Raw genomic sequence first — 27,828 nt, 5'->3', positions numbered from 1 at the left:
AACATCCAATCATCCTCAAGCTAGGTAGTATAGTGTTTATTCCATGATCCAGCTGGTCCTCTTAGTGTACCTGTTCTTCTGTGGATAGTTGACAGACACTCATACTATTCAGACTGTGAATAAGGTGATCCCAGAAACAGGAGGTGAACACTGTTCCTCTGACTGAGACAATATATAAAAGTTAACCTGAATATTAAGTGGAAGAGTTCGGCTGTCTGGCTCACAAAGTAGAGCCCAAAGGATGAGATATATTGGAACATCTTCACTAACATATCCTTCATTACCAAAATGGTGTTGTGCTGCTGGGGAGTAGGTTCATCATTAAGCCCATTGTCTGGTCTGATTAAGGTTTTTAAGTTACAGAAAGCTGTCTGGTCTATCTGGAATAGTAATTATATACCTGGAACAAAGCATTTGCAAACATTTAAGGAGTAGAACATTATAGGCAAAGAGCTGAAAAGAAAATCCAGTTCTCCACAATTCCACGTTTACTAAATAAACCCCATTTATATTTAAGGGACATTCTTACACTTTATGCTTTGGATACTGCAAAGTACCCCTCCCCCCCATTAAATTGAGGTATTATTTTAACCCAGGAATATAGAGCTGCTGCCTGTCTATCGTCTGCTCGCCTTTATTACCTGGGGCCTTCTACAAATTACAGGTTTCATCTAACCAGTTACAACATGTTTTATATGTTCTTTACACCTTCTCTGCTTTGTTTTACTCGGTGATTTTAAAATTGGAAATCATAATGTGACAGCAATTCTTCATGTCTGCCAACTCTTGCTTCTAGTCACTAATTAAAACACAAAGTGATTGAAATGGGAAAAACACCCATCATGATTTAAATTGGGGTGTGGGGGTTGTTTTCCTTCATTTATATCATGAGGCACTAAAACTAACACAGTAAAAATAAACGAAGGACCCCTCCAACGTGAAGCAACAGCTGATCTAATACTGTATGAGACCAATAATCAGCAGGGTCTCTGTTGTCTCGACATTGAGGAGGCAAGCCAAAATTAGAAAGAACACTTTATTTCCCAGGGACAGACAGAATAAAGGTGGAATGTACATGGGGCCCACTCTCGCTAAGTGGGGCTCAAGTGAAGAAACCAAAATCAGTTCCTTTTCTTGCTCTTTCCAATCACCTTGCCAGGTGTAACAGCCGGTGCCATTGTCTGGTAGAGTCCAGAGGAGATCTTGTTGACGTAGTAGAGGTCCACCAGAGAGAAAATGAAGCTGGGAAAGGTAAGAAGGCGAGTAAGTTACGGAGTAGGTGAAGTCCTGCACTACATCACAGTGAGTTTCGGCTTATGCCATGGAAGGGGGGGGGGGGAGGGGGAAGGAGGACAGGTCTCATTCAGAAACATTATGTAAGAGCCTTGTGATGTTCATAGTTCTCTAAAGCTGGGCCTTTTGTTGATTATCACCAGACTCTGACATGTGTAATGTGCCCGTTTCTGAATTACAACTTGGAGATAGTGAAAATGATACACCTCTCCAGAGATCCCGACACACTATACACATCGAAAAACTAAGACATGCCATTCATTAGATCTGTCTCGTGGCAGTAAACCATATCTCTTCCTATTAGCAAGCCCCTTCAGGTCTGAAGCCTACTGAATTTATCTTGACCAGCAGGACGGCACATATTTATCTCCCTGTATTAGGAGTCAGCGGCACTAAGACAGTGATAGAACCAATCTCAGCACAATCCCAATTTATCTTCTAATTTCACACTCTGTTGTGTTACTTACCAGGTTGTCACGCAGACTCTGTGTACCAGACCAGAGGCAAAAAGCGCAATAAACAGGCAAACGACAACTGCAGAAAATACAGAGAAAAGTTAAAAAATAGACAAATGCTCAGTGGGTAAGCAGAGAAGGGGTACTGTATAGACAAGTAGTGAAGATCTGACAGGACAGAAGGGGGATAAAGGCGTGTTTCTCGTAACAATTTGCTATTTTTAAATAAAATAAGTAAATAAAGAAAATGTGCTAAACACAGACAATGAGTGGGCAGCTGGAGAGTATAGCCGCAAATATAAAGGGATGCAAATAAATTAACAAAAAAAATCTCACCTTCTGGGAAGATCTTCGCCTGGAATCCTTTCCCAAACACAACGTTCTCCAGGTTACTAAATGCCTGTGGCTCAAAGTTAAGGAGGCATTGGGCTTAAACAGGATTTATATTGCATCATGGAAGTAAAGCGGGACTGATGGACAGTAAATGAGAAGCTATACCAAAGAGTGGTTGAAGTCATTCGTAGAATATCTGTTGCATTTTAAATGTGTAAAATTTTATTTGTTCTTTAGAACAAAGTTAAAAATACAAGAAAAAATATTTATTCGTGTAAAATGTGTTTTCGCCCTTTGGGCTAACTTTTATACTCAACTTTGGAATAGATTTAATACAATAATAAATCCTTTTTTTTAATACAACCTAAGTGCTTTACACCCTTGACATATCACAGACTTACTGGCTCTGTATAAATTCCTACAAACATTTCTGGAGTTCTTTTAAAGAGGACCTTCTATGTATAGGGGAAATGTGGTGAAGCTGGGAGCCCTGCAGTCCATTGGAAAGATAGGTCACACTATGAGCTCTGCAATTCATTTCATAGATCAGGAGAAGAACATGACCCTAGAGGCTTTGGAGTCCACAGAATGAGAAAGATGTGACAACAGACCAAGCACGGTCTATACATGAGGAGAGGGATATGACACTACACGCCCTATAGTCCATGAATGGAATGAGGGATGAAACAATAAGTGCTGTAGTGTCCACAGAAAAGGATAAGAAAATGACACTAAAGATGTGATACTAGAAGGCCTGCTGTCCATGGACATGGAGAGGGAGGTTGAGTTAGTAGCCCTGCTTTCCAATGACGGGGAGAGGAAGGTGGTGCTTGGAGCCCTACAGTCCATGGATGTTTAGAAAGTGGTTTTAAGAGACCTGCAGTCCATGAATGAAGAGAGGGAGGTAGTGCTAAAAGCTAGGGATCGACCGATATTGATTTTTTTTAGAGCCGATACCAATACCGATAATCTGTGAACTTTCAAGCCAATAGCGTACCGATATTCTGTACATTTACCGTATTTTTGTTTTTGCAAATCTTTTTTTTTTTTTTATTAAGTATAAATGCCCAAAATATACGTCAGTCAGATTTATTTTATGTTTTCAAGAATATTTCTGGGTATGAGTAGTGGATGCAGTAAGAGTATTTGATTAGTAAATGCAGTGTGTGTGTGTAGGGGATGCAGTGTGTGTAGTGGATTCAGTGTGTGTGTTTGGTCAGTGGATGCAGTGTGTGTGTAAATAGGTGCAGTAGGAACTCCCCTCCTTCCCACCCCTTACCTTTCTCTTAGTGCCCTCCCACCCCCATTTTCTCTCCCTTCTCTTTTAGTGGTCCCCCCCCCCCGTGTTCCTTTTCCCTTCCCTCCCCTGTACCTTAGTGTCCTCCCTTAATGTTCCTCTCTCCCCCCTCCCTACCATGTCCCATAGTATTCTCTTCTCCACCCCCTCACCTGTTCCTTCTCCCCCCTCATCTGTCCCATAGTGTTCATCACCTCTCTCACTTGTCCCATTGTGTTCTTCTCCCCCCCTACCCTGTCCCATAGTGTTCCTTACCAACCCCACCCCTGTCCCATAGTGATCCTTAACACCCCCCCCCCCCCCATAGTGCCCCTCTCTCTCCCCTCCTTGGTCCCCGCTCCCTGGTGTGTCTCCTGGTAGCGTGGAGGAGCAGAGCAGTGCACACCGTGGTATAGGGGATTCAGTCTCCTGTACCTGGCCGGACTGAGAGGAAGTCTCCTGTACCGCGGTGCGCACTGCTCCGTTCGCACACTCTACAGAGTGCCTAGCTGGCAAGAGGGAGCGCTGTGCGCCCACATCCTGCCGGTCACTCCGATCTAGTGCCCCCCGGCCAGTGCGCCCATCCATTCATTATCGGTATTGCCGGTGATTATCTGCCGATGCCAATACTTAAAAAATAATAATAATCGGAATATCGACAGATAATATCGGCAAAATCGATAATCTGTCAATCCCTACTAGAAGCCTTGCAGTTTATGGATGTGGAGAGGAAGTCAATGAATGGGAAGAGGAAGGTGGTGCTAAGGGCCCTGCAGTCCATGAATGGGGAGAGGTAGGTGGTGCTAGGAGACCTGCAGTCCATGGATGAGGACAGGGAGGGTCTGATAAGAGCCCTGCAGCCCATGGATGGGGAGCGGTAGGCAGGGAGATAGGAGCCCTGCAGTCCAGGAATGGTAAGAGGTAGGTGGGGTTCTAGGAGCTCTGCAGTCCATAGATGGGGAAAGGTAGGTGGTGCTTGGAGACCTGCATTCCATAGATGGGAAAAGGAGTGCTAGAAGCTCTGCAGTCCAGGAATGGGAAGAGGTAGGTGGGGTTCTATAAGCTCTGCAGTCCATGGATGGGGAGAGGGAGGTGGTGCTAAGAGTCATGCAGTCCATGGATAGGGAGAGGTAGGTGGTGCTAGAAGCCCTGCAGTCCAGGAATGGGGAGAGGGAATGGCATGGTGCTTCTAGGAGCCCTGCAGTCCCTGGATGGGGAGAGGGGGGTGGTGCTAGGAGCCATGCAGTCCATGGATAGGGAGGTGGTGCCGAGTGTACAACAGTTCATGGATGGGAAAATAGAGCTTTTACAGTGAGCCAAGAAGCCACGTGCATTGTGAGGTAAGTATTTCAAGCATGTGGAAATGCTAGTTTTCTAAGCCTGCCTCTTGACAAGATAACGCATGCTCACGGGCTGAATAACAGTTAAGACAGCCTGCTAATATCAAAAAAGGATACAATTAATGAGAAGAAGAAAACTCCTGATCCCAGCAATCCTCCAAGTATGGTGAGCCACTCTGAGGATGCAAGTTGCCTGCTGTACATCTGCATCCCAGCAAAGAGCAGCAGGGAGATCAGGGAGGACAACGCCAGAGAAATTCCAGTGCTCACAGCTGCAGGAAAGAGAAATGGAGACAGTCAGGAGAAATTCAGCATAAAATTACATACCAACCCAGGGAACAGAGGAAGCATACGCATCAATTTAACCTTTAACGGAGTTTGCTACTAGATGTTACATGACAATTTTCACTGGCATCTTAAAAGTTAAAGTCACAAGTTATTAGCCAAGCTAAAATACTTACTTGGCATCTCAAATGTGCATGAGTGATATTTAGTTTCCAATTCAAGGTGTGTACAAGGCATGGAGAATCACTGATTAATGAGTGCATTGTGAAGTGGGTCAGCATGAGTGAATGCAGAATTGGTTTTGCACCATTCTCTCGTCTACATGTCACTAGCCCAATCATTAACGCTCCCTTCTGCATATCAGCAGTGTATGTGTGCTTCACCCGATCAGTAACCCAATTTCTGTTTTATTATTGTGTGTGGCGTCCTCAACGCAGGTTATTTACAATGTGGCATGTTTGGAAGGACATGGAAGATCAGAATCTATTAATTCAGATCTGTAGCTGCCTGGCAGGAGAGTGGTAGTTTGTGCTCGCTACATACAAACACAATTGTGTAACTGGCTCATTGACTCCCCTCCAGGGCCAGCCAAGTATTCAGTAATATAATGTTGAGATCCATGCAAGCCAGCATTATAACAGCCAGAATAAAAGTAACACCATTTACCCATGGTTTGCAGTATGCAAAGCTTTTTTGGGAATTTTCAACAAGTCTGACCCACAGTTATGAAACTATTTAAAGGAGAAAAATGTACTACCCAGTATTTGTTCATTATGTTTACTTACTGTCTATATTTAACAATTATGTTTGTGAGGTCTAAAAAATAAAATATAAAAATCAAATCTGTACATTAGAAAATAATGGACCGCTGTTTGGAATGGAAGGATCGGCATACTGAATGAAGGAGGGTTGGGGAGCTCCTCCCACTCCTTTTCTAAAACCTCTCTTAGTTCCTTTTCAATTAAAGGAGCACGGTAACCACCATAACCACTTCAACTAATCGTAGTGGTTATGATGCCTGCCAATGGGTCGGTATTACTGCAAAAAGGTTGACTCACTGTTTAGCAGAAATGCTCAGTCCCTTGCAGCCCAGCCTCCAAAAACAAAATGGCGGCGGCAGACCTATATCCTTTCGCCTTGCGCCATATCAATTAATTGAGAAGTTGGAACGGTTACTGTGCCTACAGTGTTTCTTTAATAATATAAGCTCTGCCCTTTGCACCTGTCAGCCAAACAGAGATTATAGAGACAGGGGGAGAAACATAATTATTTCTCTTTCTCCTCTAGACTAGACTATTATGTAAAATGCTTAAAGTACCTTAACCATCAAAATGGTCTGACACTATGTTAGGCCCCGATCACCTCCAGTCCTGTCTAAATTTCCCCTTCCACATAAGTTTCCACATATGTTTCTAAAATAGAAAAAAAAAAAAATTAAATGAGGCTACGGCACAAGTGCGGCAAGCGCCTTAGGCCTTTCTTATAGGAAATAATTGCTGCAATGCTTTCCCATGGGGATTTAACTGACGCTGGATGTCCTAATGCAGAGCGTGAGGATGTCCAGTGTCAGGTGTCCAAAAGTTGTCTAGTAAGCAGGAAGTGCCTCTAGTGGCTGTCTGATTGACAACCACTAGAGGCAGTCTTAGTCCTGCATTGTTATCATTGCAATTTCTCTAAATCTGCAATGATTTATACTGCAGGACTAAGAGGGACAGTGATATTGCAGCTCCCTCTTAAGGACCTCAGCTAATTTACTAACTTGTCAGGGAGCTAAGGCAGATTCTGAAGTTGATATATGCCTGGTCAAACTTCCCGAAATTAGAATTGAAATTGAAGTTCAAGTTGAAAGGGGGCTTGCCAGGTTTTGACAATTTCCAACACCATGCACAGCAATCAGACATAAAATGTGAGTGTCAATATATGTGCCAGGAGGGCAAGCAGCAACCAACAACGGTGAAACCCTCTGGTACAGATAGAAAGGTCCTGGAAAAAAAACAACAACACTCCAGACACATAATACACTCTAATAATAATACACTTAGCTCGACAAATCCCAGGCGCCAGGTCGCCGTGGCGACTAAATATTTTGCACTGGCACCTGGGATTGGTCAGCCCGTTCCATTCTACTCCTTTCTCGATCCACATGCAGCTCTCTGTGCGCCGGGAAGAAGTGAAGAACTGTAATTACTTCCTACCGGTGCAGAGGCAGCACAAGGGGAATGGGGCAAGCTAACCTGGCAGGACACCAGGTAAAGACCCACTCCACAGAGCCGACCCTGCTCCCTGCCCACCTTCTGCCCCAATGCTGCACACCGGTGGCCCTCTACCATGCGTGACCTCAACGTCGAGAGGAAGTTATTACAGTTCCCTTCACTTCCTCCCAGTGGACACAGAGCTGCATGGGGCTGGAGAGAGAGGAGGCAGCAGAAGGAGGGAGTCTGGAACAGCGGCTGCCTACTCCCATTAGCCGCAGTCAGCCCCACTAACCAGATGTCAACTGTTGCTGCCCAGTCCCACATGACCACAGGGGAACCACCCCCTCCTGAGCCGAAAAGGTAGGAGGGTGGCTAAAAATATGTATTTTTATTTTCTGTGTATCTGTCGTGTGTATGTCTGTATGTCTATTTGTCTGTATTAGTATTTGTCTGTGTGTATGTATGAATGTTCGTGTATATATTTGAGGGTATCAATAATAAATACTTTGTGTGTGTGTCTGTCAGTGTGTGTCTCTGTGAGTTTCCGTGACTGACTGTCTGTGTCAATGTGTGTGTATCTGTCTCTCTCATCGGGTGTGTGTCTGTCCGGCTGTCTCTCAGTGAATGTGTATGTTTATGTCACCAGCCCCCTCCGATCGCATTGGGAATTATGTTTTTATTCATCTTTTTTTCCAGCGCCATGCCGGTCTCGCTGTACCTGGCCCGCCTCTATAGCTCAAATGATCAATTACCAATCAGCATCTCCTCATAGAGATGCATTAAATCAATTAAAAGCATCTCTATGTGGAACATTCAGCGCCTCCATGTAGGGCATGGAGACGATGAATGTGGGTGCTGCACATTCTGGACCATGATAGGAGACATTTTAGTGGCCATCTGAGTGACAGCCACTAGAGGTGTTACTAGGCAGCAATGTAAAAACTGCCTTATCTCCGAAAAGGCAGCTTTTACATTGAAAAGTCTACAGGGACAGGCTATATACACCAGAGCCATTACATTAAGCTGTAGTGGCTCTGGTGACTATAGTGTTCCTTTAAGAATTGTATTTTTGTCGTTGGGGGAAAAAACTGACTCCTACCTTTTTTTTTAGCTGGCTCCCAGATTGAAAGCAAATTTATCAAGCCATGCTTTAGCTTGCAAAAAAAGTTTTTGTGTCGGAGTCTGTCATATTTGTGACCGTTTATAAAAGTGCAGATTTCAGTAAAAGTAATAAAAAGTACTCAATACTTTTATAAATAGGGCAGAAACACCTCCTTGGCTCTCACAAGGGAAAGGGGGAAAGGGGTTATTTCCATCTTGCTGGACTGCCACTGGTTTTCCTGAGAATTTCAACTATATGGACACGTACAGAAAGGGCTGGTATAATGTACAAAGGATACTATATACACAGACAGTAATCTGGTATTATACACAAAGAGTGTTACAATACACTAAATATAAACATAGAGCTTGTACGATGTATATGTGATTCTATATATGTTCACATAAAATGGGGGAGATTTATCAAGGGAAAAATATGCTATTTTGGAGCAAAGTGCTAGTTTGGGAGCAATTACCATAGTGACCAACAAAATGTCTCTCAATATTAACTGTTTGCACCAAAATAGCACCGGTTTTGCCATTATAAATGAAATAAATTCATATACATGAACAACGAATTGCTATATAGTATACAGGACACTATATACACATAATCAGAGAAAATATATATATATAAAACTACAGAGTTGATATAATGTATATAGACACTATATATAATATAACACACAGTATATATCATTACATTACACACTATATAATATATATATATATATAATATAACACACACTATATAATATAACACACAGCTCCCAGCTCCTGTGTCTGTGTTGAAGTTTAGGACACGTCACCCTCCCTTGCTGCCCAGTAACTCGGGCTCCCCTGTCTGTCTCCCCTCCCCAGGCACTGACCCCCCCTTTCCCGCCCTGTCCTCTCCCGGGGGGCCCGCCCTGCCTGTCTCGAGGTCCCGGTTCCCGGTATCTCACCCATGGTGTCTCCGGGACCCGGCTGGATGTCAGGAACCGGTTACAGTCTGCGAGAACCACCGAGCGAGCCCCGGATACAGAGCGCCAGGGGCAGAGCAGCGCCACCTAGGGGGCAGGAGGGCAATAGCTGACCATAGGAACTACAGCGCAATACTGCCTGGAACACTGATATCAGAATGTCAGAATATCAGAATATCAGAGTGTCAGAAAGTCAGAGTGTCAGAATGTCAGATAACCTGGATCTAACTAAACCTGGATTACAGATAACTGAGAAAATCAGAGCACATTACAGAACAATATAGTCCCACTGGAATTTCCAAATCAGATCTTTTCGCTCAGCTATTTTGGCCTAAGATGCACATTTCACTTATTATTTCTCCATAATTCACTGTGTAATGTAAGACACCTCTTTCTTGTTCTTTTCTATATCTCTTTGTCCAAACCGTTCTCAATAAAATCAGGGTCATTCACTAAACAGTTAGTTGTAAGAAATGCTATGTAAGGCCAAAGTAATCGATCTGAAACCATTTCTAAGTTGCGGATTTTTGAAAATCAAATGTGTCTGTTTAGGCCAATTATGTTTACTCACTAACGTCTGAATTGTACTGTATAAAAATACACCTTGCTTCTTTGAACTAGCAGGCAAAATCTATAAAGATATCCCCTGGACTGCAAGGAAGGGGAGGCATGGCTGCTGCCCTGCAGTAAGGGGGTGGGAGTATGAGGGATACATTGTTGCCTATATGGTGGGATATAAGAAGGAGAGCAGATGGGAGGGACTCACCAGTGCAGAAGGAGCAGTCTGGAGCAGTTTCCCGCCCGCCCTCCCCATTTTTTCCTATGCTATGTGATGGTTTCTGGCTTGTGGTGTTGTTTGTTTCTGTTCTTTTTTTGTCACCGCTATGGCGGAGTTCCTGGCAAGCGCACGTAATGCACGAAAAGGATTTGGGGAGTCGCAGCCTGCTAGGGCTGATGGCCGAAGGCAGGCTGTACGAACTCTGGATAAAGACTTCTGGATAAAGAGTATCTGTCTGTTGGGTAGTCACCCCAACAGCTGACAGGTGGAAATGCTGGCTGTGTTAAAGTTTAATAAAGCTGTGGCCGTTGCCCTTACCCAACAATCAGGTGTCATGTCGTTATTGGGGGTAACTGGTTTGGTATTTGGGTCAGCAGTCATGAGATAGAGAGGGATATTTTTCGAAACCCCTACACAATTATTAATCCTTAAAGGGACACTGTAGGCACCCTGACTACTTCAGCTCATTGAAGTGGTCTGGGTGCAATGTCCTATGTCCCTTAACCCTGCAGTGGCTTCCTGCTTTGAAACAGACTTTTGGTCTGGTACCTGACGCTGGAAGTCCTCACGCTCTGCATAAGGACCTCCCGCGTCAAATTTGTCCCCATAGGAAAGCATTGATTAAGGAGGCGTGAGGGAAGGGGGCACTGTAGGATTCTATAGTACCAGGAAAACGGCTTTGTTATTTGTATATATTTCTGGTTCCTTTCATTCCCCCTTCAGATTAGATAGTACAAACGGACTTAGCGTTCCACAGTGAAACGCAAACCATACAGAATACTGGTCGAAAGAGGAAATGACGTCAACGCAGACAGGACGTTACCAAGCGTTCCAGTGTGGAACTCACACCACGGGAACGCGGACACAGCCGACACTCGTTAGGAAGATGATTCTGTGTCGTATTTATAGGAAGACCGACCTGAAGAGGACACATATGCCTGAAGAAGTCAAGCCAGACGAAACGCGTTGGATATACTATCCAGAGATTCTGGATTCATCTGTCCTGGGACTTTTATTCTCATTTTTATTCTTATTTTATTACTATTGTTGTTACTTTATCAGCTAGCTCCTAGACCTAGAGTGATTCACACCATCTGGATCCGCTGGATGCGGAGATATGCTGATTTTTAAGCTGAGTCTCAAAGAACTACTACACTTGAGAGAAAACAAATTCCTTCTACATGTTTAGATTTCCATGCTGATATTCTCATGATGGGCTTACCTATATCCAGGTTCCTGTGAGTGCAATTTATTATCAGCAGGTTGATTTATATCTGACGATATTACCCTGTGTTGATTCTGTTTCCATTTTAGATATCTGGATATATTGGCTTCATTGTTACATAAGGTGGTATTACCTCCTTCATTTAGGAGATTTATTTTCTCTTATCTATACCCCACTTATTGGTTGTTGTTTTTTAATTTATTATCCGGTGTACAGTGTGGGTGTTCATAAAGCACGTACAGTGGTTATATATTCTATCTCTGTTTCTAAAGTCATATTCCCCAACATTGGTGTCCCTAGAAGTGAGACACTGATGGTAGGGAAGCAATGCGAGCTGCAGTGCCACAAATGTGTCACTAGTTCCGCCCACAGTGGGCTGATCCACCTGGGAAGGCGGCAAATGCACGCCAGGCCGCCTGCCAATCATCCAAACCACCCAACTATGTGCAGACTTTGCAGGCTATGCATTGTTTCAATGCTCTCTAGTGCATCTAATAACATGCTCGCACTAAACTTTTTGTTGACACCAGGTAGCAAGGTTACATAGTTACACAGCTGAAAAGAGACTTTCGTCCATCAAGTTCAGCCTTCCTCACATATGTTTTTGCTGTTGATTCAAAAGAAGGCAAAAAACCTAGTCTGTCACGAAGGCAGAACAGGACTCGTAAATCAGGACTGTCCCACCAAAACTTGGATCGTTGGGAGCCATGCAAAATAGCTCAATTGGGAAAGTTCCTTAAAGGGACACTATAGTCACCAGAACAACTACGCCTTAATGTAGTTGTTCTGGTGAGTATAGTCAGTCCCTTTAGGCTTTTTGCAGTAAACACTGTCTTTTCAGAGTACAGGCAGTGTTTACATTACAGCCTAGGAATACCTCCAGTGGCCACTCCTCAGATGGCTATGCATGGAGGAAACCTATAATGTTCCCTTAAGTCAACTCTCACTCCAGGCCTCATATTTTGGCCTAGTATTGGAATGCCTCTGGTTAACGTTTGATAATTCCCTGATAATCCTGGTTATTATTTTTTTATTGCATGGAATAAAGGTATAAATACAAGCAAGTAAAAAAAAAAAAGAAAAAGGCACCGGCAATTCTAAATTCACTAGCTGTTCTTCAAAATATAAGTAATTCTGCCCAAGTTGCAATTGTCAGGATTACAGTATGATCCAGCACGTAGAATTGTGTAACACAGGAGACTAATAGGTAACGTATACCGGGCCTTAGAATGGCTGGACTTACCTCCCAAAGAATAGTCAGAGAAATAGCCGAGGTCAGGGCACACAGAAAGGGACACAACGATAAAGGAAAGCCAGAGGTCAGGGATACTAGAAAACAGGGAAGTCAAAATCAAAGCCAAAGTCAATAACCAGAATAAAGAACGCGCTCTTGGACAACCACTAGGGAAACCACGACAGGGCAATGAGGAAAGGTAATTCTAGGCTTTTATACCTGCTTTACTTTTCTGATTGACCGTGATCGCTCTTTGACCCCAAAACGTGCGCGCGCATTGCGTGCGCGACATCACGTGCACGCCGACATCGTCAGTTACGTGAGAGAGCGTGAGGGTATAATTAGCCTTGGATCTGCAGCGGCCGGCGTTAATTAACATGCCGCAAGTGTCATTCATGCAGATGCACAGCCACTGACCGCAAGGAGAGGATGAATATGTTACATTACCCCCCACCTGAAGACCGCCCACCGGGCGGGCAGGACCAGACTTCAGAGGCCAGCATGTATATCAGAGGCCGGGACCCAAGAACGGTTGGCCGGACTATAACCTTTCCAATCCACCAAGTACTGCAAAGTGCCCCGAGAAAATCTGGAATCAATTATGGAAGAGACCTCATACTCCTCCTGTCCAGAAACAACCAAGGGAGGAGGGGGAACACTTGGGCTAGTATATTTATTGCAAATAAGAGGTTTGAGCAAAGAGACATAAAAGGCATTAGGAATTTTCAAGTAGGCCGGAAGGGCCAGAGAGTACAAAACGGGATTGAGCCACCGAAGGACACAAAAAGGCCCAAGGAACCTAGGGGCAAATTCCATGCTAGGGACTTTAGGCCTGATTTTGCGCGAAGATAACCAAACTCTCTCACCCACTTGGTACACAGGGTTGGCACTTACTTCTGGTATTAAATGCAGTCTTCCATTCATGGTTTTCCTTGATTCTTACTAAATTGTAAGTACTTCTAAGGTCAAGCTTAGTAAATATTTTAGCGCCTTGGAGCCTGTCAAACAACTCAGCAATAAGGGGAATGGGGTAGGCGTTCTTAATGGTGATTCCTTAATATATTCCTCCATTATTTTACTTTCCTGTGGGGATAGAGCATAAACTGCTCCCTTAGGTCGCATAGCACCGGGTAGTAGGTTTATGGAACAGTCATATGGTCTGTGTACATTGGACTGAGTCTTGCTAAATACTTCCTTAATGTCCTGGTATTGTATGGGAGTTTGAGGAGTAATAGCGGGTAATTCGATAGTACCCACTCTCTTGGTGATATGTACTATACACCTTCCCTCACAATCATTACCCCATTCCAATATTTCCCCATTAGCCCAATCAATATGAGGGTTATGCTTACTAAGCCAAGGAAAGCCTAATATGATAGGACAGGAAAGGGATGCAATAACCTGAAATGTAATCTCTTCCTTATGCAAGGCACCAATGGACATACTAATGGGTAAGGTTTCATGAGTAATTAATGGTTGTGAGAGTGGTCTCCCATCTATAGCCTCTACAGCTAGAGGTGATAGTCTCTCCTTGATAGGTATAGTATTACCCTTAACAAATTGGACATCAATGAAATTTCCAGCAGCACCTGAGTCCATCAGGGCTTTGCATGAAAAGTTATTTTTGTCAAGGATAATCGAAATATCAAGGAGAAATCTATATTTATTATTTTCAGAGGACGTCTCCATATCACCTAAGACCTGTCCCCTTAAGGTTGCTTAGGTGCGGTAGTTTTCCAGACGAATGGGACAGTTGTTTCTTTACTACCGCAGTATAGACATAGGCCTACTTTTCTCCTATATTGTCTCTCGGCCTCCGACAGTCTAGTGACCCCCAACTGCATGGGTTCAGGTTCGGACTGTATAGGAAGGTTAGGAACAACAGGTTTGAAGAAACGGGGTGCTAAAGGCATTGTCATAGGTCTGGTCTTGTTTCTAGTAACTTCTCTGGTTCTTAATCTATTGTCAATTTGCATAACAAATGTGATAAATTCATTACGTTTCTTGGGTAGATCTTTGGCGGCAATCTCATCTAGCATAGTGTCAGATAGTCCCTTTTTAAATGCAGAGATTAGCCCACTTTTAGTCCAGTCTACCTCGGAAGCCAGGGTCCGAAATTCTATGGCATGCTCCGAGATAGAATGGTTCCCTTGTCTAATGTGCATCCCTTGTTCAAATGTAAGTTTTAATTCCATAAGGAATTCCTGGTAATTGTGTGCCACACTCTTATTACTCTCCCATAACGAATTGGCCCAAGCTAAAGCTTTAACTTTTAGTTGGTTCATCAGGTAACCAATTTTATCTCTATCTGTGGGAAAAGATCCCGGTGAGGCCTTAAAATGATACTCTATTTGGTTAAGGAATCCTCGGCATTCTTGAATATTAGCATCAAAATGCAGGGGAGGAGATAGAGAGATAGTGGGTGCCTTGTCTACTATAGGTGGAGGTACATAAGGCGGAGGTGAGACAGTAGAAGAGGCAGCAGGCTGCAGATGCACTGTTCGAGTAAGAAGCGTACTGAAGGCCTGGGCAAATTGATCCATGCGGTGATCATTCTCCTCTAGTTTCCTTTCGCAAGCAGCTATGTGCTTACATAATTCTACAGGATCTATGGCTATGTCGTAATGTCAGGATTACAGTATGATCCAGCACGTAGAATTGTGTAACACAGGAGACTAATAGGTAATGTACATGTCTGTCTATATATAGGAGGTCAGACACCGAACGTAGAACATGAACCACGTATACATATAAGATAACGGCCTGAAACCAACCATTGAGAACGCTCTTTTGTGATGTATCTGTACAAACGGCATGTACACTAGCTATACCTTATACCGCTCTAGATGAGCATTGCCTTACAGTTGTATGAGCCATTCACTGTAATAACCTGACAAATACCAAATGTTATGACCTGTCATACTGTTTTTCGTGGAGGCCTGCGAGCCTCATTATCTGATTTATTTTTCTTCAATAAAAAAAGTTTGCAAAAAAAAAAAATAATAAGTAACATATACCGGGCCTTAGAATGGCCGTACCAAAGAATAGTCAGAGACATAGCCGAGGTCAGGGGACACAGAAAGGGACACAACGATAAAGGAAAGCCAGAGGTCAGGGATACCAGAATACAGGGAAGTCAAAATCAAAGCCAAATTCAATAACCAGAATAACCAGAATGAAGAATGCGCTCTCAGATAACCACTAGGGAAACCACGACAGGGCAATCAGGAAAGGTATTTCTAGGCTTTTATACCTGCTTTACTTTTCTGATTGGCCGTGATCGCTCTTTGACCCCAAAACGTGCGCGCGCAGTGAGTGCGCGATGCGTGTGCGATGCGTGCGCGATGCGTGCGCGACGTCACGTGCACGCCGACGTCGTCGGTTACGTGAGCGAGCATGGAGGTATAATTAGCCTTGGATCCACAGCGGCCGGCATTCATTAACATGCCGCTAGTGTCATTGATGCAGATGCATGGCCGCTGACCGCAAGGTGAGGATGAATATGTTACAGCAATTTAGTAAAAATACATAAAACTAGTAAATATTATGAGGAGAGACTGATAAAAAAGCATGATAGTGAAACAATATTAAATAATAATAAGCCTGGTCTCCCAATATAAAGCAAGATAAACAAAACTACTCGTGAAGCACATAGTTTAATAAAATTATAGTGAAATAGGGGGATGGTACACCCCAAAACATAAAGCCTAAACTCACAAGGCAAATCACAAAGCGTGGAGTGTGAAAAGTCAATATGACAACTAAACCTAAACAATTAGTCGGGCTAAGGTATTTAAAAAAATATTGCAAATAAAGTAAACCAAGCTTTCACAAGCCAAATTACATGACAATCGGTAGAGCAAAATGGCCAAACTGATCTGATAAAAAAATAAATAAAAAAACACAAAAGGAAGAGAAAAATAAGTTGGCCATAGAAGTCCAAGACACATGGTTGTTTAGGTCTGGATCCTAGTTGGTGCCGAAACAGTGCAAAAGGTTGCATTTTGGTGACATCCCAGGAATGGTTGCTCACAGGTTTCTTTGAGTGGAACCATTAGCTTGTGCGGAAGTTTGCTGCCCAAGGGAGTCTATAGTCCCAGGTATTTCTGAATAATTTTTTATACGGAGGCTGCCTTTCTCCGCATTAATTAATAAGTATTGGGTAAGTCCCCAATGATGTGATATGGAGTTGGCCTACAAGAGGACAGTTAAGATCTTCATAGACTGTTACCATCTCAGGGTAAAATGACAGGTAACATCCTCAAACAATAAGCTGGGTTATTCCTTACTGCTCTCACCAGCATGTTTTTGGGCAGAGTTTGAGGTAAAGCGGTTAACAGCATCAACAGAGGTGTCTCCAGAGACCACAGGCAACTTGGGGAGACGGAATACTCCCTAGACTAGACTAGAGAGACTAGAGGCCTTGGCCAGCTTGGAGGAAACCAGTATGTCTGCTAAGTGTCTACCAAAATTGGGTAAATTCTTTGGTATTTCGGCATTCACCTGACCCGTGGAATAAAATATTTTACACTTTAAAACTATTTCTGTAGAATGTGTGTATTGTGATAGTCACTTGGTTATTCACAAACCCCCAAAATTATACTACAAGTGCAGAATTCTACCCAAATCCCAGAATTTACACCAAAATTGTAAACTTTAGACTAAAATTGCCAAATTGCATCAGGGCAGTGGGGCAGGACCACAAAAAATGGGGTAGGCCCTGTCCAAAAAGTGTTATGTTAGTGTGTGGATGTATGCTAAAATTTGTTATATACAAGGAGGAACAGTATCAGGGCACCGCAACAGAATAGTTTTTGGCGGAATAGTCCCAATTTTGGGGTCCTGTCCCATTGTCCCAATTTAGTTAATTACCATCATTAGATTCAGGCACAGGGCCACCAGTCCTCTTTTGGGATTCAAAGTGTTGACCTGCCCCGTTTCTGGGGGTTACCACGGATGTTAACCACATCACTGGCGATGCCCCCTCTCAGGCTCACCCACCTCAACCCAATCACATACCTCCCAATGTTGGGAGGTATGCAGCTCTTACCCACAGGATGTGCATGGACCTTGTTCCGCCCATGATGACCCCTGTCCACCACTTAAAGCACCTTCAATGGGGACATGAGCATCAGAACTGGACCATGGAGCAATCAAGAAGGTTGCCTGGTGTGATGATTCATGGTGGGATGAATCATGGTTTCTTTTAGATCAGGTGGATGGCTGGGTGCGTGAGGCAGACTGTCGGAGGCAGTGTTATGCTCTGGAAAATGTTCTGCTGGAAAACCTTGGGTCCTGGCATTCAGGTGGACGTTACTATGCCAGGTACCACATACACCCCTTCATGGCATTGGCGTTCCCTAATGGCAGTGTGGCTCTTCAGTAGGATAATGTACCCTGACACACTGCAAAAAATGTCGAGGAATGGTTTAGGGAACACGACAAAGAGTTCAAGGTGTTGCGGCTGATCAGTGTATAACTTATGTGCACATTAAATTGTCCTTTTATTATCACTTGCTCAGCATATATTCTTCATAATCCCTGCTACTTTCCTTCTCTTTAAATCCTTCTCCCCATATTTATTGTATATTATACTATCCCTATGTTTGTATATTATACAGGAGAATATAAAAATTCACTTATACCGCCCTGTTCTATATTGCTCCATATGACCCTGTCTCTATATTATATAGTCTTCTGTTATATTACTCTTTCAGTATGGATATCCATATGTTGTCGTATTATATTTCTCTCTTGGTAAATAATGCTACATATCCTAATTTAGATATTACATGCCTGTTACATTCTATCCTCCTATATTACTCTCAGTATCTATATCAGCTAGTCATTATATTATACATATATACACATCACCATGTCTTTCTAAAATACATCACCCTGTCTTTCTAACAGTCAACCCTGAGCGGACAGGATGAGCAGATTTAGGGCAATTCCCTAAATAACACATGACTGATGTTTGGTAAAAGCATTTGAATTGAAATTCTGGGGAAAATTTATCAATTATTAAAATTTGAATATTTGGGGTATATTCGTGGCTTAGTGAATTAGCCTATATATTAGCGTATATTTTACTCTAGACTAGGGACACTTTACACAAGGGGTGTGAGGCCATGGATGGGCTGATCTGGGAAATTTTAGGTGATTTACTAATCACAATTTTTGCAACAAATATGTAATTTTGAACAAGAACAATGTATTTTATTTACACGTACTGATTTCTAAACACATTTATTGTAGTTGAAAGACACATTACTGTGAGTATTATTGCTGTGGAGTGCTGTTATACACTCAGATGCACCAACAATATGGAGCTCCTAGAAAAGAGGGACAGAGGAATTTGGGTCTAAAATAGGGACTGTCCCTCCTAAATAGGGACACTTGGGAGGTATGAGTACATGAACATAATTTAATTTTTTAGTTTTTCAGGACTACCAGGTTTGAGTGGACTGATATCAGGTGGCTGGGGGTGTGTCTGGCATGTGGGTGTATACATGATGCAATCAGCACCACAGATAACATAACGCCCACAAAGCGGGCATGTTATCCTGGATGACAATCTGTCTCGCTGGGTATCCAGTCAGGGCTGCCCAAACACCAAGCACTGCATTAGCGCACATGTACAGGCTTAACATGCCCTGAATTTAACTCTAAGTGCACCACAAGCCAGGTCATACTTGCGCATACGGAGCACTTTTACGCACACCTCCTGACACTGGGTGACAGAGCTGGGCTGTGATCAGTAGCAGAGAGGGAAAGTCAATGCCAGTGCCGTATTATTGACCGGTCTGATTATGGCTATTTTGAAGAACCTAAATATATTCAATCATACACGACTTTATGTATATCACACACTCTCCATTTTTATGTCCCTGATTTTTACTATATTATATAATACCCAGTATTGCTCTACTTTAAATATCACTTTGAGTATATTTTACGGTACCTCCTATTATATTCTTATTATGTATCGCGCTATATCCCATTTTGTGTATATTATGCTCCGTCCTATTAATATTTATGTATTGCTCTCTATACCATTGTATAAATATAAAATATTAGCATTTATTTACTTCTATATATTTTATTTTGTGTACATTATACACTTTCTTGCATTATATTCATATTTACATGCTGCTATGCAGTTCATTGTGTGAATAATACACTAGGTCATATTTTATAATAATTTCTGTACTTCTCTATATCCCTATTTGTATATTGTTATTGTATACTATATATACCTTGCTGTTCTTTCACACTCCCTGCGTATTCCTGCATATTATTATTTTATTATTTATATAGCGCCAGCAAACTCCGTAGCGCAGTACAATGCATATCCCTGTATTAATATTACACGCTGCTATATAAGTATCTCTCCATGTATTGCTGGATGTGCTGTGTGTATGTGATACACTCTCTCCTAATATATCCCCCTTTAGGTGTATGTAAGAATCTCCCTCCTGTGTCTCTCTCATAGAGCATGCTCACTGCATCCTCCCCCCCCTCTAGTCTGAGCATCTCCTGCGCTCGCTACACAGCGTATTCACATCCTCCAGGACAGAGGCTCTGACAGCGGTGACAGAGATGGCAGAGGGAGATGATCTGCAGGCATTTACATCCATCATGGACGCCCTCGTCAGGATTAGTGTAAGTAGGATATCGACAGCGTCTGTCTGTGTGTGTGTGTGTGAAATCCCTGTGCGTGGGCATGTGACAAGGGAAGTGAGATAAAATAAAATGTAAAACCCACCATCGGATTATCTAGGCATGTGTCGCTCTGCTGTGATATCCCGATTGTGCCATATTAATGGGCCATGTGTCGTACAACTGAGTATTTCTGCATGTGTCGGACAAGCTTAGCAACGCACTGCTGCTAGTGTCACTCAGCCGGACTATACCCGGCACGTCACACAACTGTAGTACCACTGCATGCGTTAAACATCTTGGTTGTCACTACCGTCTACAGCGGGAGATAGGATATATATATATAAAAACAGATGTTTTGGAGGGTATAAGAAGCGGTGTACGAATTATGTCCTGTTTAAGGCGCTGATAGCAGACGGAAGGCCCAGGATATGCATGGTTGGCGACGTTCCGTGTATCAGCAGGTCCGTCTATTACAGATTCACAGAAAGCAGATCCACAGAGAGGAGTAAGAAGCAGGGCTACTTGTTAGGGGTTCATTCATTTTTTTCCCCTGGCCTGGAGGGGGAAGGGTACATTTGTAAAGCAGACCCCCCCTCCCCTCCCTTTCTTTTCCCTTTAAAGCCGTATCTAAACCTGCAGCACACCCTGGAGTTACCATGGCAACTGCATCCTCCATCTTCTAGGGACACCTCTCCTCCCCTTGTTAGGGAGAAGCGATCTGCAGCCAGAGTCCCTCCCATATATACACAGGGAGGACATGGCAGCCAGGAAAGGGAGCAAGGTGAGTGCAGGGCATTGCTTTGGCAGCCAAGAAAGCAAGCAAGGTGACTGCAGGGCATTGCATGGTAGTAGGGGAAGGGAGTAATGTGAGCACAGTTCATTGTTTGGCAGTCAGGGAAGGGTACAAGGTGAGCGCAGGGCAGTGCCAGGCAGATAGGAAGGAAGGAGCCACAGGGCATTGCATGGCAGCTAGACATGGGAGCAAGGTGAATACAGGGCACTGCCTGGCAGTAGGGAAAGGGAGCAAGGTGAGAGCAGGACACTGTTTGGTACAATAAATGGGAGCAAGTGGAATGGTGGGCACTGTCTGACAATCCGCAAAGGGAGCAAGGTGAGTACTGAGTATTGCTGGTTACCCAGTACCAGAGGCTACGTGGCAGACAACAAAGAAAGCAAGCCATGTGTGGGCACTCCCTAGCAGGACGCATTGATACAGGGCTCATGCAGGGCACTACCTGGCATAGGTAATAATACAGGATGTGTACAGGGCACTACCTGGCATAGGTAATAATACAGGATGTGTACAGAGAACTACCTGGCATAGGTAATAATACAGGATGTGTACAGAGCACTACCCAGCATAGGTAATAATACAGGATGTGTACAGGGCACTACACGGCAGACATCAAGGGACCAGGGTGGGCACTGTCTGGCAGCCACACAATGTGCACAAATATGAAAACGCACTGTTGTAGCCAAAGAAAGGGGGAAGCCTGGTACCCCCTTAGAAGAAGAGTTGCACTCATAGCTTTTGATTAAACGCATAGCACTGCCCAGAAGGGAGACGCATTATCTGTTAGCTTCTAGCCGTGCATTGCAATAATTAAGTGGTCAATAATGCAGGAATTAGGAAAATGTATTGCTTTCTACTTAATTAGGGATCACACAAGGGGATATTTAATGTGAGTTACAGCGTGGCCACGGCCTGGGGCTGGGAGTCATGTGATTTGAAAACCAACGTGGACACATTAGCAGCCTAAATATTATTACCTCAAGGTGATATGGCCTGTAGATTCACCTCAACAAAAACTGTGTAAAGCCATAGATACATCCCAGCACTAACTCCCTGTAAATCTACCTAATATCTCTGCTTCATTTCTCAATTTCAAACCAAGCCTGGTTTCACTCTGCTCAGAGGAAAATCCTCACTAAACTGGAATTATTAATATTTAATCCACTATTGTAAACTGCTGCCTAACTTAAGTATTTGGGCAAAGAAAGGACTGAGTTTAGGGGGAAGACAGAGAAAGAACAAGAGTTTTTTAACTTATACTTTTATCTACAGACAAGCATGAAGAACATGGAACGTGAGCTCTTGTGCCCAGTGTGCAAGGAGATGTACAAGCACCCTGTGATCCTGCCGTGTAAACATAACGTGTGCCGTGTGTGTGCCAGTGAGATCCTTTTGCAGAGAGGATATGTCTGTGACCCCAACTCTGAGCCTAACTCTCCAGCATCCTCTCCTTCTACACGAAGTCCACGCATGGGAAGGAGGATTGTCCCCAAACAGGAGCGCATTATCAAATCAGGTAAGTGGTCACCAAACCACATCTTTCCAATGATGTACGATCACTCATGCTACATACATTAAGTGCCAATTACATATTTGAACCCTCATTCCCATCCCATATATTTTGCAGCCAATTGAATATTTTACTCATCACTATAAGTCTTTTTCCTTCCAACACATTCACCCGCATATCATATCCCTCTCTTCAATCTCACCCCAGTATATTTTAGATATAAATATCCCACCCATATACAATCCTACTCATGTAGAGTATCTCAGATACTGTATCTCCGATGCTTCCAGCATTCCATATGTTGGGTACACATCCTTCTCTCTGCTGGATGCTGGTCTTCTCAAGAAATGTTTTGGGAGTAGGGATCTATAATAATTTTGTGTTTTGCTGCAGGATTTGGTACATACCCTGGCAGGAAACGGGGCCCTACCCATCCACAAACTGTTCTTTTCCCATGCCCTCTCTGCCAGCATGATGTGGACCTCGGGGAAAGAGCTCTGGGGAACCTTTTTCGAAACTTGACCTTGGAGCGTGTTGTTGAGCGGTATCGGCAAACGGTGAACATTAGTTCAGCTATCATGTGCCAGTTCTGTAAGCCCCCACAACAGGAGGCCAGTAAGGGCTGCACGGAATGCAGAGCCAGTTTCTGTAATGAATGCTTCAAGCTCTATCATCCCTGGGGCACCCAGAAAGCCCAGCATGAACCCACACCGCCAACCCTCAGCTTCAGACCCAAGGTGAGCAAGGAGAGTGATTTTGAGTTATGGGTGTTTTGTCTGACATGGCAAACAAATGGTCTTAATTTGGAGTGAGTAGCAGTTTGAGACAGATGACTTAATGGTGGTGTGCTAGTTTCTTCCCACCAAGTTACTGTGAGCAATGATTAAAACAAAAGGGAATTGGGGGCACACCCGGAACATGCATCTTGCAGGAATGGTGCTGCCGTAGTGACCAAAATTCATACATAATACAGATTAAGTAACAGCGCACTCATAAAATACATTTCTAAATTCTATAAGACTACCTAAAAACACCTATCTCAGCAAGCAAATATGGGGATTCAGTTCCACCATATGACTATATTGTGTAAGCCCACCACTACTTCGCAGTTTATGCTGTTCCTTCATCTGTACTGTGAGCATGATGACATGCCTGTGGCACAGCACTCAGTGAGCTGTTTAACAAAACCCAAATATTGGAATGTGGAAGAAAACCACATGGGTAGTAGGAGGCCAAACTTAATTTAATTCACCAGAGTGTTCATCTAAGGGAGAGGTAGCATCTTTCCAATGAAACCCACTGAACATGATCTAGGCCAAGGGTAGCCAACCTTCGGCACTCCGAATGTTGTGGACTATATCTTCACTGTTGCATTCCCAGAATGATGGGAGATGTAGTTCATAACATCTGCTGTGCATACTCCTGCTCTAGGATGAAATTTGGGGAATTGGTCAGTCTACCTTGAGCTTTCGGAGCATAAAAAAAAAATGGTCATCCTCCCTTTCTATATAATGTATGTAAGCAAAGAATGTTTTGTGTTAGATCAGTGTGTGATTGGTACAAGCATGGTAAATAATTCTACAGGTGTTTTTTTGTTTTGTTTTTTTATTTAATTTTTGTTGTGCATCGATACATTTACAGAACTAATATAAGTATATGCCAATATAAGTATAAGGGTATATATGACAAAGTAGTACCCATCAATACAATGTACCGAAAACAAGGCAGCTGAACATTTTCAAGTAAAGGCAATAGTGCATAGATGGGGAAATGCTTATTGAAATAAATCAATAATAGATACAGGACTCAGTGGAGAGGCACACAAAAGGAAAAAAGAGATAAAATATGAAAAAATGCACAGGAAAAATAAAAAAATAATAAAATGTAAAATATATAGTAAAAATAAAGATAATAGTAGAGGATTACTGATATTATGAGTATAAATAGATCAGTTAATTAGGTTATACCCTCTTAAAGAAATCCCTCAAAGGGTTAAAAATATAAATATATATGAGAAAATATGGTGCAAACAGACAGAGTACTATTGAAAATGTATTAGTACATGAAACTGTCAAAAAAAAGCACAGAAAATACAAATATAAAGACCACAAATAATGTAGTCTTAAAAAAACTAGTAAAAACTAATAAAATACGGTAGTCCCAACATGAGAGTGCAAATAAAGGAGATAGCATCAGTACCAGGTAGAGCAAACTTTGGTCCAAAGATGTAAAAAACCACTTTCTAGCCGGCCGGACTGAAATGGATACGGACTTTCTCGTGCTGAGTAACACTGGATATTAGCCGCGTGCGTGTCACTGCGGCTGGTGATGCGTTTCAACTATGCTTTCTCTCAGGAACCGATGTGTGGAGATGCCGCCTTATGCGTTTCGTGATCCCAGATCACTTCATCAGAGGATCCGGGATCACTTCATCAGAGGATCCTCTGATGAAGTGATCTGGGATCACGAAACGCGTAAGGCGGCATCTCCACACAAAAGGACACAGATACATACTAACAGACACACATACTGAAACAGACATACACGCATACAGGCATACATACTGACACACACATACTGAGACATACACACAGGCATACATAGTGACAGACAGACACATACTAACATACATACAGACACACATGCAAGAGGACATAAAGACACATCCATACATACAGACACCAACATACATACATACATACACACACACACACACACACACACACACACACATTCATACATACAGACACTGACATCCATACACACATACATTCATAATGGCATACAGACATACACAGACATACATTCATAATGGCATACAGACATACATACAGACTGACATACATGCATATATACAGACAAACTGACAGACATACATGCATACAGAAATCCATACACACATACACACAGACCTACGTTCATAATGATATGCAGACATACATTCATACAGACATACATATATAATGACATACATATATACATACATACATACAGACATACATGTATGCATACAGACATGCATGCAGTCAGACAGACATAGACATACACACAGACATCCATACACACATACACACAGACCTACGTTCATAATGATATGCAGACATACATTCATACAGACATACATATATACATATATAATGACATACAGACATACATATATACATACATAGACATACATGCATGTATGCATACAGACATACACACGTAGACAAACATGCATGCAGTCAGACAGACATAGACATACACACAGACATACATACATAGACATACATGCATACAGACATACATGCATACAGACATACATACATACATAGACATACACACAGACATACATACATACACACAGACATGCATGCATACAGACATACATAGACATACGGACAGACATACATGCATGCAGACAGACATACATGCATGCAGACAGACATACATACACAGACAGACATACATACACATACATGCATCCAGACACACAGACATACATGCATACAGACAGACATACACGCATACAGACAGACAGACATAGACATACAGACAGCCATGCATAGACATACATGCATACAGACATACACATACAGACAGACATACACATACATGCATACAGACACACATATAGACATAGACATACACACAGATATACAGACAGACATACATACATAGACATACATGCATGCATACAGACAGACATACACAGACAGACAGACAGACAGACATACATGCATACAGACACACACAGACAGACATACATACATACATACATACATACATGCATGCACACACACAGCTCATTTTCCAGCCACACTCCTGTCTCTTACCTTTTCTTTGCAGGAGGGTGGCTGGGGATGATGGGAGTCGGCGCTGCTCCCTCTTCACTGCCTGGCTCTCCCTCTTCACGGCTGGGCCCGCGCGCTCCTCCCGCGCGGAGTGAGCTGGGAGGAAGTGACCACTTCCTCCCAGCAGCACTTGCGGCTGCTTTTTTTTATTTTAAAGGGGCCCGGTCGCGCTATACAACGGCCACAGCGCTGACCGGGCCCCTGAAGGTGGGGGCCCGGGCGGCCGGGCCCCCCAGGGCCGCCGGGCCCGTGACAACTGTTATGGTTGTCACCCCCTGATGGCGGCCCTGCCTGACATTGTCCGACACTTACTGCTATAGCCTTATCAGAGCAATGGCCCTCTGTATGCTGAGGAATCTGTGTCAAAAAAGGCAGATTGTTTGGAGTGTAGACATGACTGCATGAAAGGACAAGCCTATTGGCAAGTAACTTCCCAAATATTTTAACAAGCTGGGACAAAAAGTGGAATGAATCTACAAAAGCATTCGTTATTAGTATACTGTTTTTCGAAAGAAGTAAATACATTTTTGGAAATGGGGAGGCAATCGAAAAGAAGTAAAATAAAGAAAGCAGGTTATAGGCGCTCACTAAAATAGTTGAAGTATACGGCAGCAGTGAACCAGCAGGACTTCCCAATACCTGCTAATAACCATAAAGTGCAAAAACAGAGTGGTAAACCGCGCCACAGAGGAGTAGAAAATAGTAAATTATAAAAATGATATATACATACATATAGGGTATTCCAACAGTATGGTAGTGGATATATACCTTGAGGGAATACAAATATAAAACAAATAATAGTGCAATATGTCAATGTAAAATATATATATATATAATATAATGGAAAACCAGTAAAAAGGCTAACTCACACTTTGCAGAGCTACTAAGAGCTCTGCCGTATAGCGCCTGGACGGTATAATCCCCGTCTTGGGATATAGTGATGGAGGGTAGTATCCAAAGCTCCACAGCCGTGCATAAAACAGAAACACAAATAAAATCCAATGGTATAGAGCGTATTATAAATAATATTAAAACAAGAAGTAAGTATCCTACTTACGATTTCCAGAGCAATGACTTGCTCTGGTGATGAAAGCTTGTGGTGGTATAATCCCCACCAAGGGATATAAACAGGATCCTAAGTGCACCAGGAACAAAAAGTGAAGCAGGGAGAAAATTAGGAAAAAAACTGCAACTTTATTTCTAAAAATATAATATTAGGGGGGGCGGGGCCTGACCGCCGAGCGGGAAGGATGTGGGGCGCCTCGGCTCCTCAAAGAAATTACAACAATCAGGCAGAAATTCACCTTTTATGCCTCCGTTTGGCGAGCGGGGGCCACAGGAAGGCAAGGAGGACACAAAAAGTCACTTGCGGTGTCAATCTCAGCCCCCGTCCTGACAGCAGAGCGGACCACTGGGCAAGCGGGATTGAGGCCTGCCGCGAGGCCTTGGCGGGAGAAACGGCCGATCTCCCGCGCTTGGTCCGGCGGGTCGTCTCATGGGCCTACTAAGGGCCCTGTTCCCCCCCCTGTGGGCCGGGGGGGGTTATCCCG

The 27,828-nt window shown here is 43.1% G+C and overlaps 2 protein-coding genes across 6 annotated transcripts in view; one reads left to right on the top strand and one right to left on the bottom strand.

Annotated features, from left to right (window-relative positions):
- Positions 1-1,022: 1,022 nt before the first annotated feature.
- KRTCAP2 (keratinocyte associated protein 2) lies at positions 1,023-9,327 on the bottom strand. Its single transcript, XM_063440439.1, has 5 exons — positions 9,223-9,327; positions 4,815-4,969; positions 2,085-2,148; positions 1,761-1,827; positions 1,023-1,242 (listed from the first exon to the last, which is right to left on the bottom strand). The coding sequence occupies exons 1-5, from the start codon at positions 9,224-9,226 to the stop codon at positions 1,122-1,124; spliced, it is 411 nt and encodes a 136-aa protein (XP_063296509.1). The 5' UTR covers positions 9,227-9,327; the 3' UTR covers positions 1,023-1,121.
- A 10,692-nt stretch (positions 9,328-20,019) lies between these two features.
- Positions 20,020-27,828, top strand: part of TRIM46 (tripartite motif containing 46) — a 49,514-nt gene continuing 41,705 nt past the window's right edge. For 2 of the 5 annotated variants that reach the window (XM_063439608.1, XM_063439607.1), the window contains exons 1-3: positions 20,020-20,142; positions 22,208-22,451; positions 22,839-23,182. In XM_063439608.1, coding sequence (XP_063295678.1) covers positions 20,080-20,142; positions 22,208-22,451; positions 22,839-23,182 — 651 coding nt within the window. In that variant the 5' untranslated portion in view covers positions 20,020-20,079. Of the gene's footprint in view, positions 20,143-20,894; positions 20,924-21,162; positions 21,171-22,207; positions 22,452-22,838; positions 23,183-27,828 lie in introns of those variants that run through there. The other 3 variants (XM_063439610.1, XM_063439609.1, XM_063439611.1) reach the window with 2 other exon arrangements.

This window comes from Pelobates fuscus, chromosome 13 (genome assembly GCF_036172605.1).
Source record: "Pelobates fuscus isolate aPelFus1 chromosome 13, aPelFus1.pri, whole genome shotgun sequence".
NCBI classification, from domain to species: Eukaryota; Metazoa; Chordata; class Amphibia; order Anura; family Pelobatidae; genus Pelobates; species Pelobates fuscus.
Note: the sequence above shows the minus strand (reverse complement) of the source record. Positions and strands in the feature narration are given on the sequence as shown.

What these genes read in the sequence shown, in the direction of transcription:
- KRTCAP2 (XM_063440439.1), bottom strand. An exon ending in GGCGAAGATCTTCCCAGAAG is followed by an intron (nt 1,828 to 2,084) that starts GTGAGATTTTTT and finishes TATTTTCTGCAG; the next exon opens with TTGTCGTTTGCCTGTTTATT. An exon ending in AGAGTCTGCGTGACAACCTG is followed by an intron (nt 1,243 to 1,760) that starts GTAAGTAACACA and finishes TACCTTTCCCAG; the next exon opens with CTTCATTTTCTCTCTGGTGG.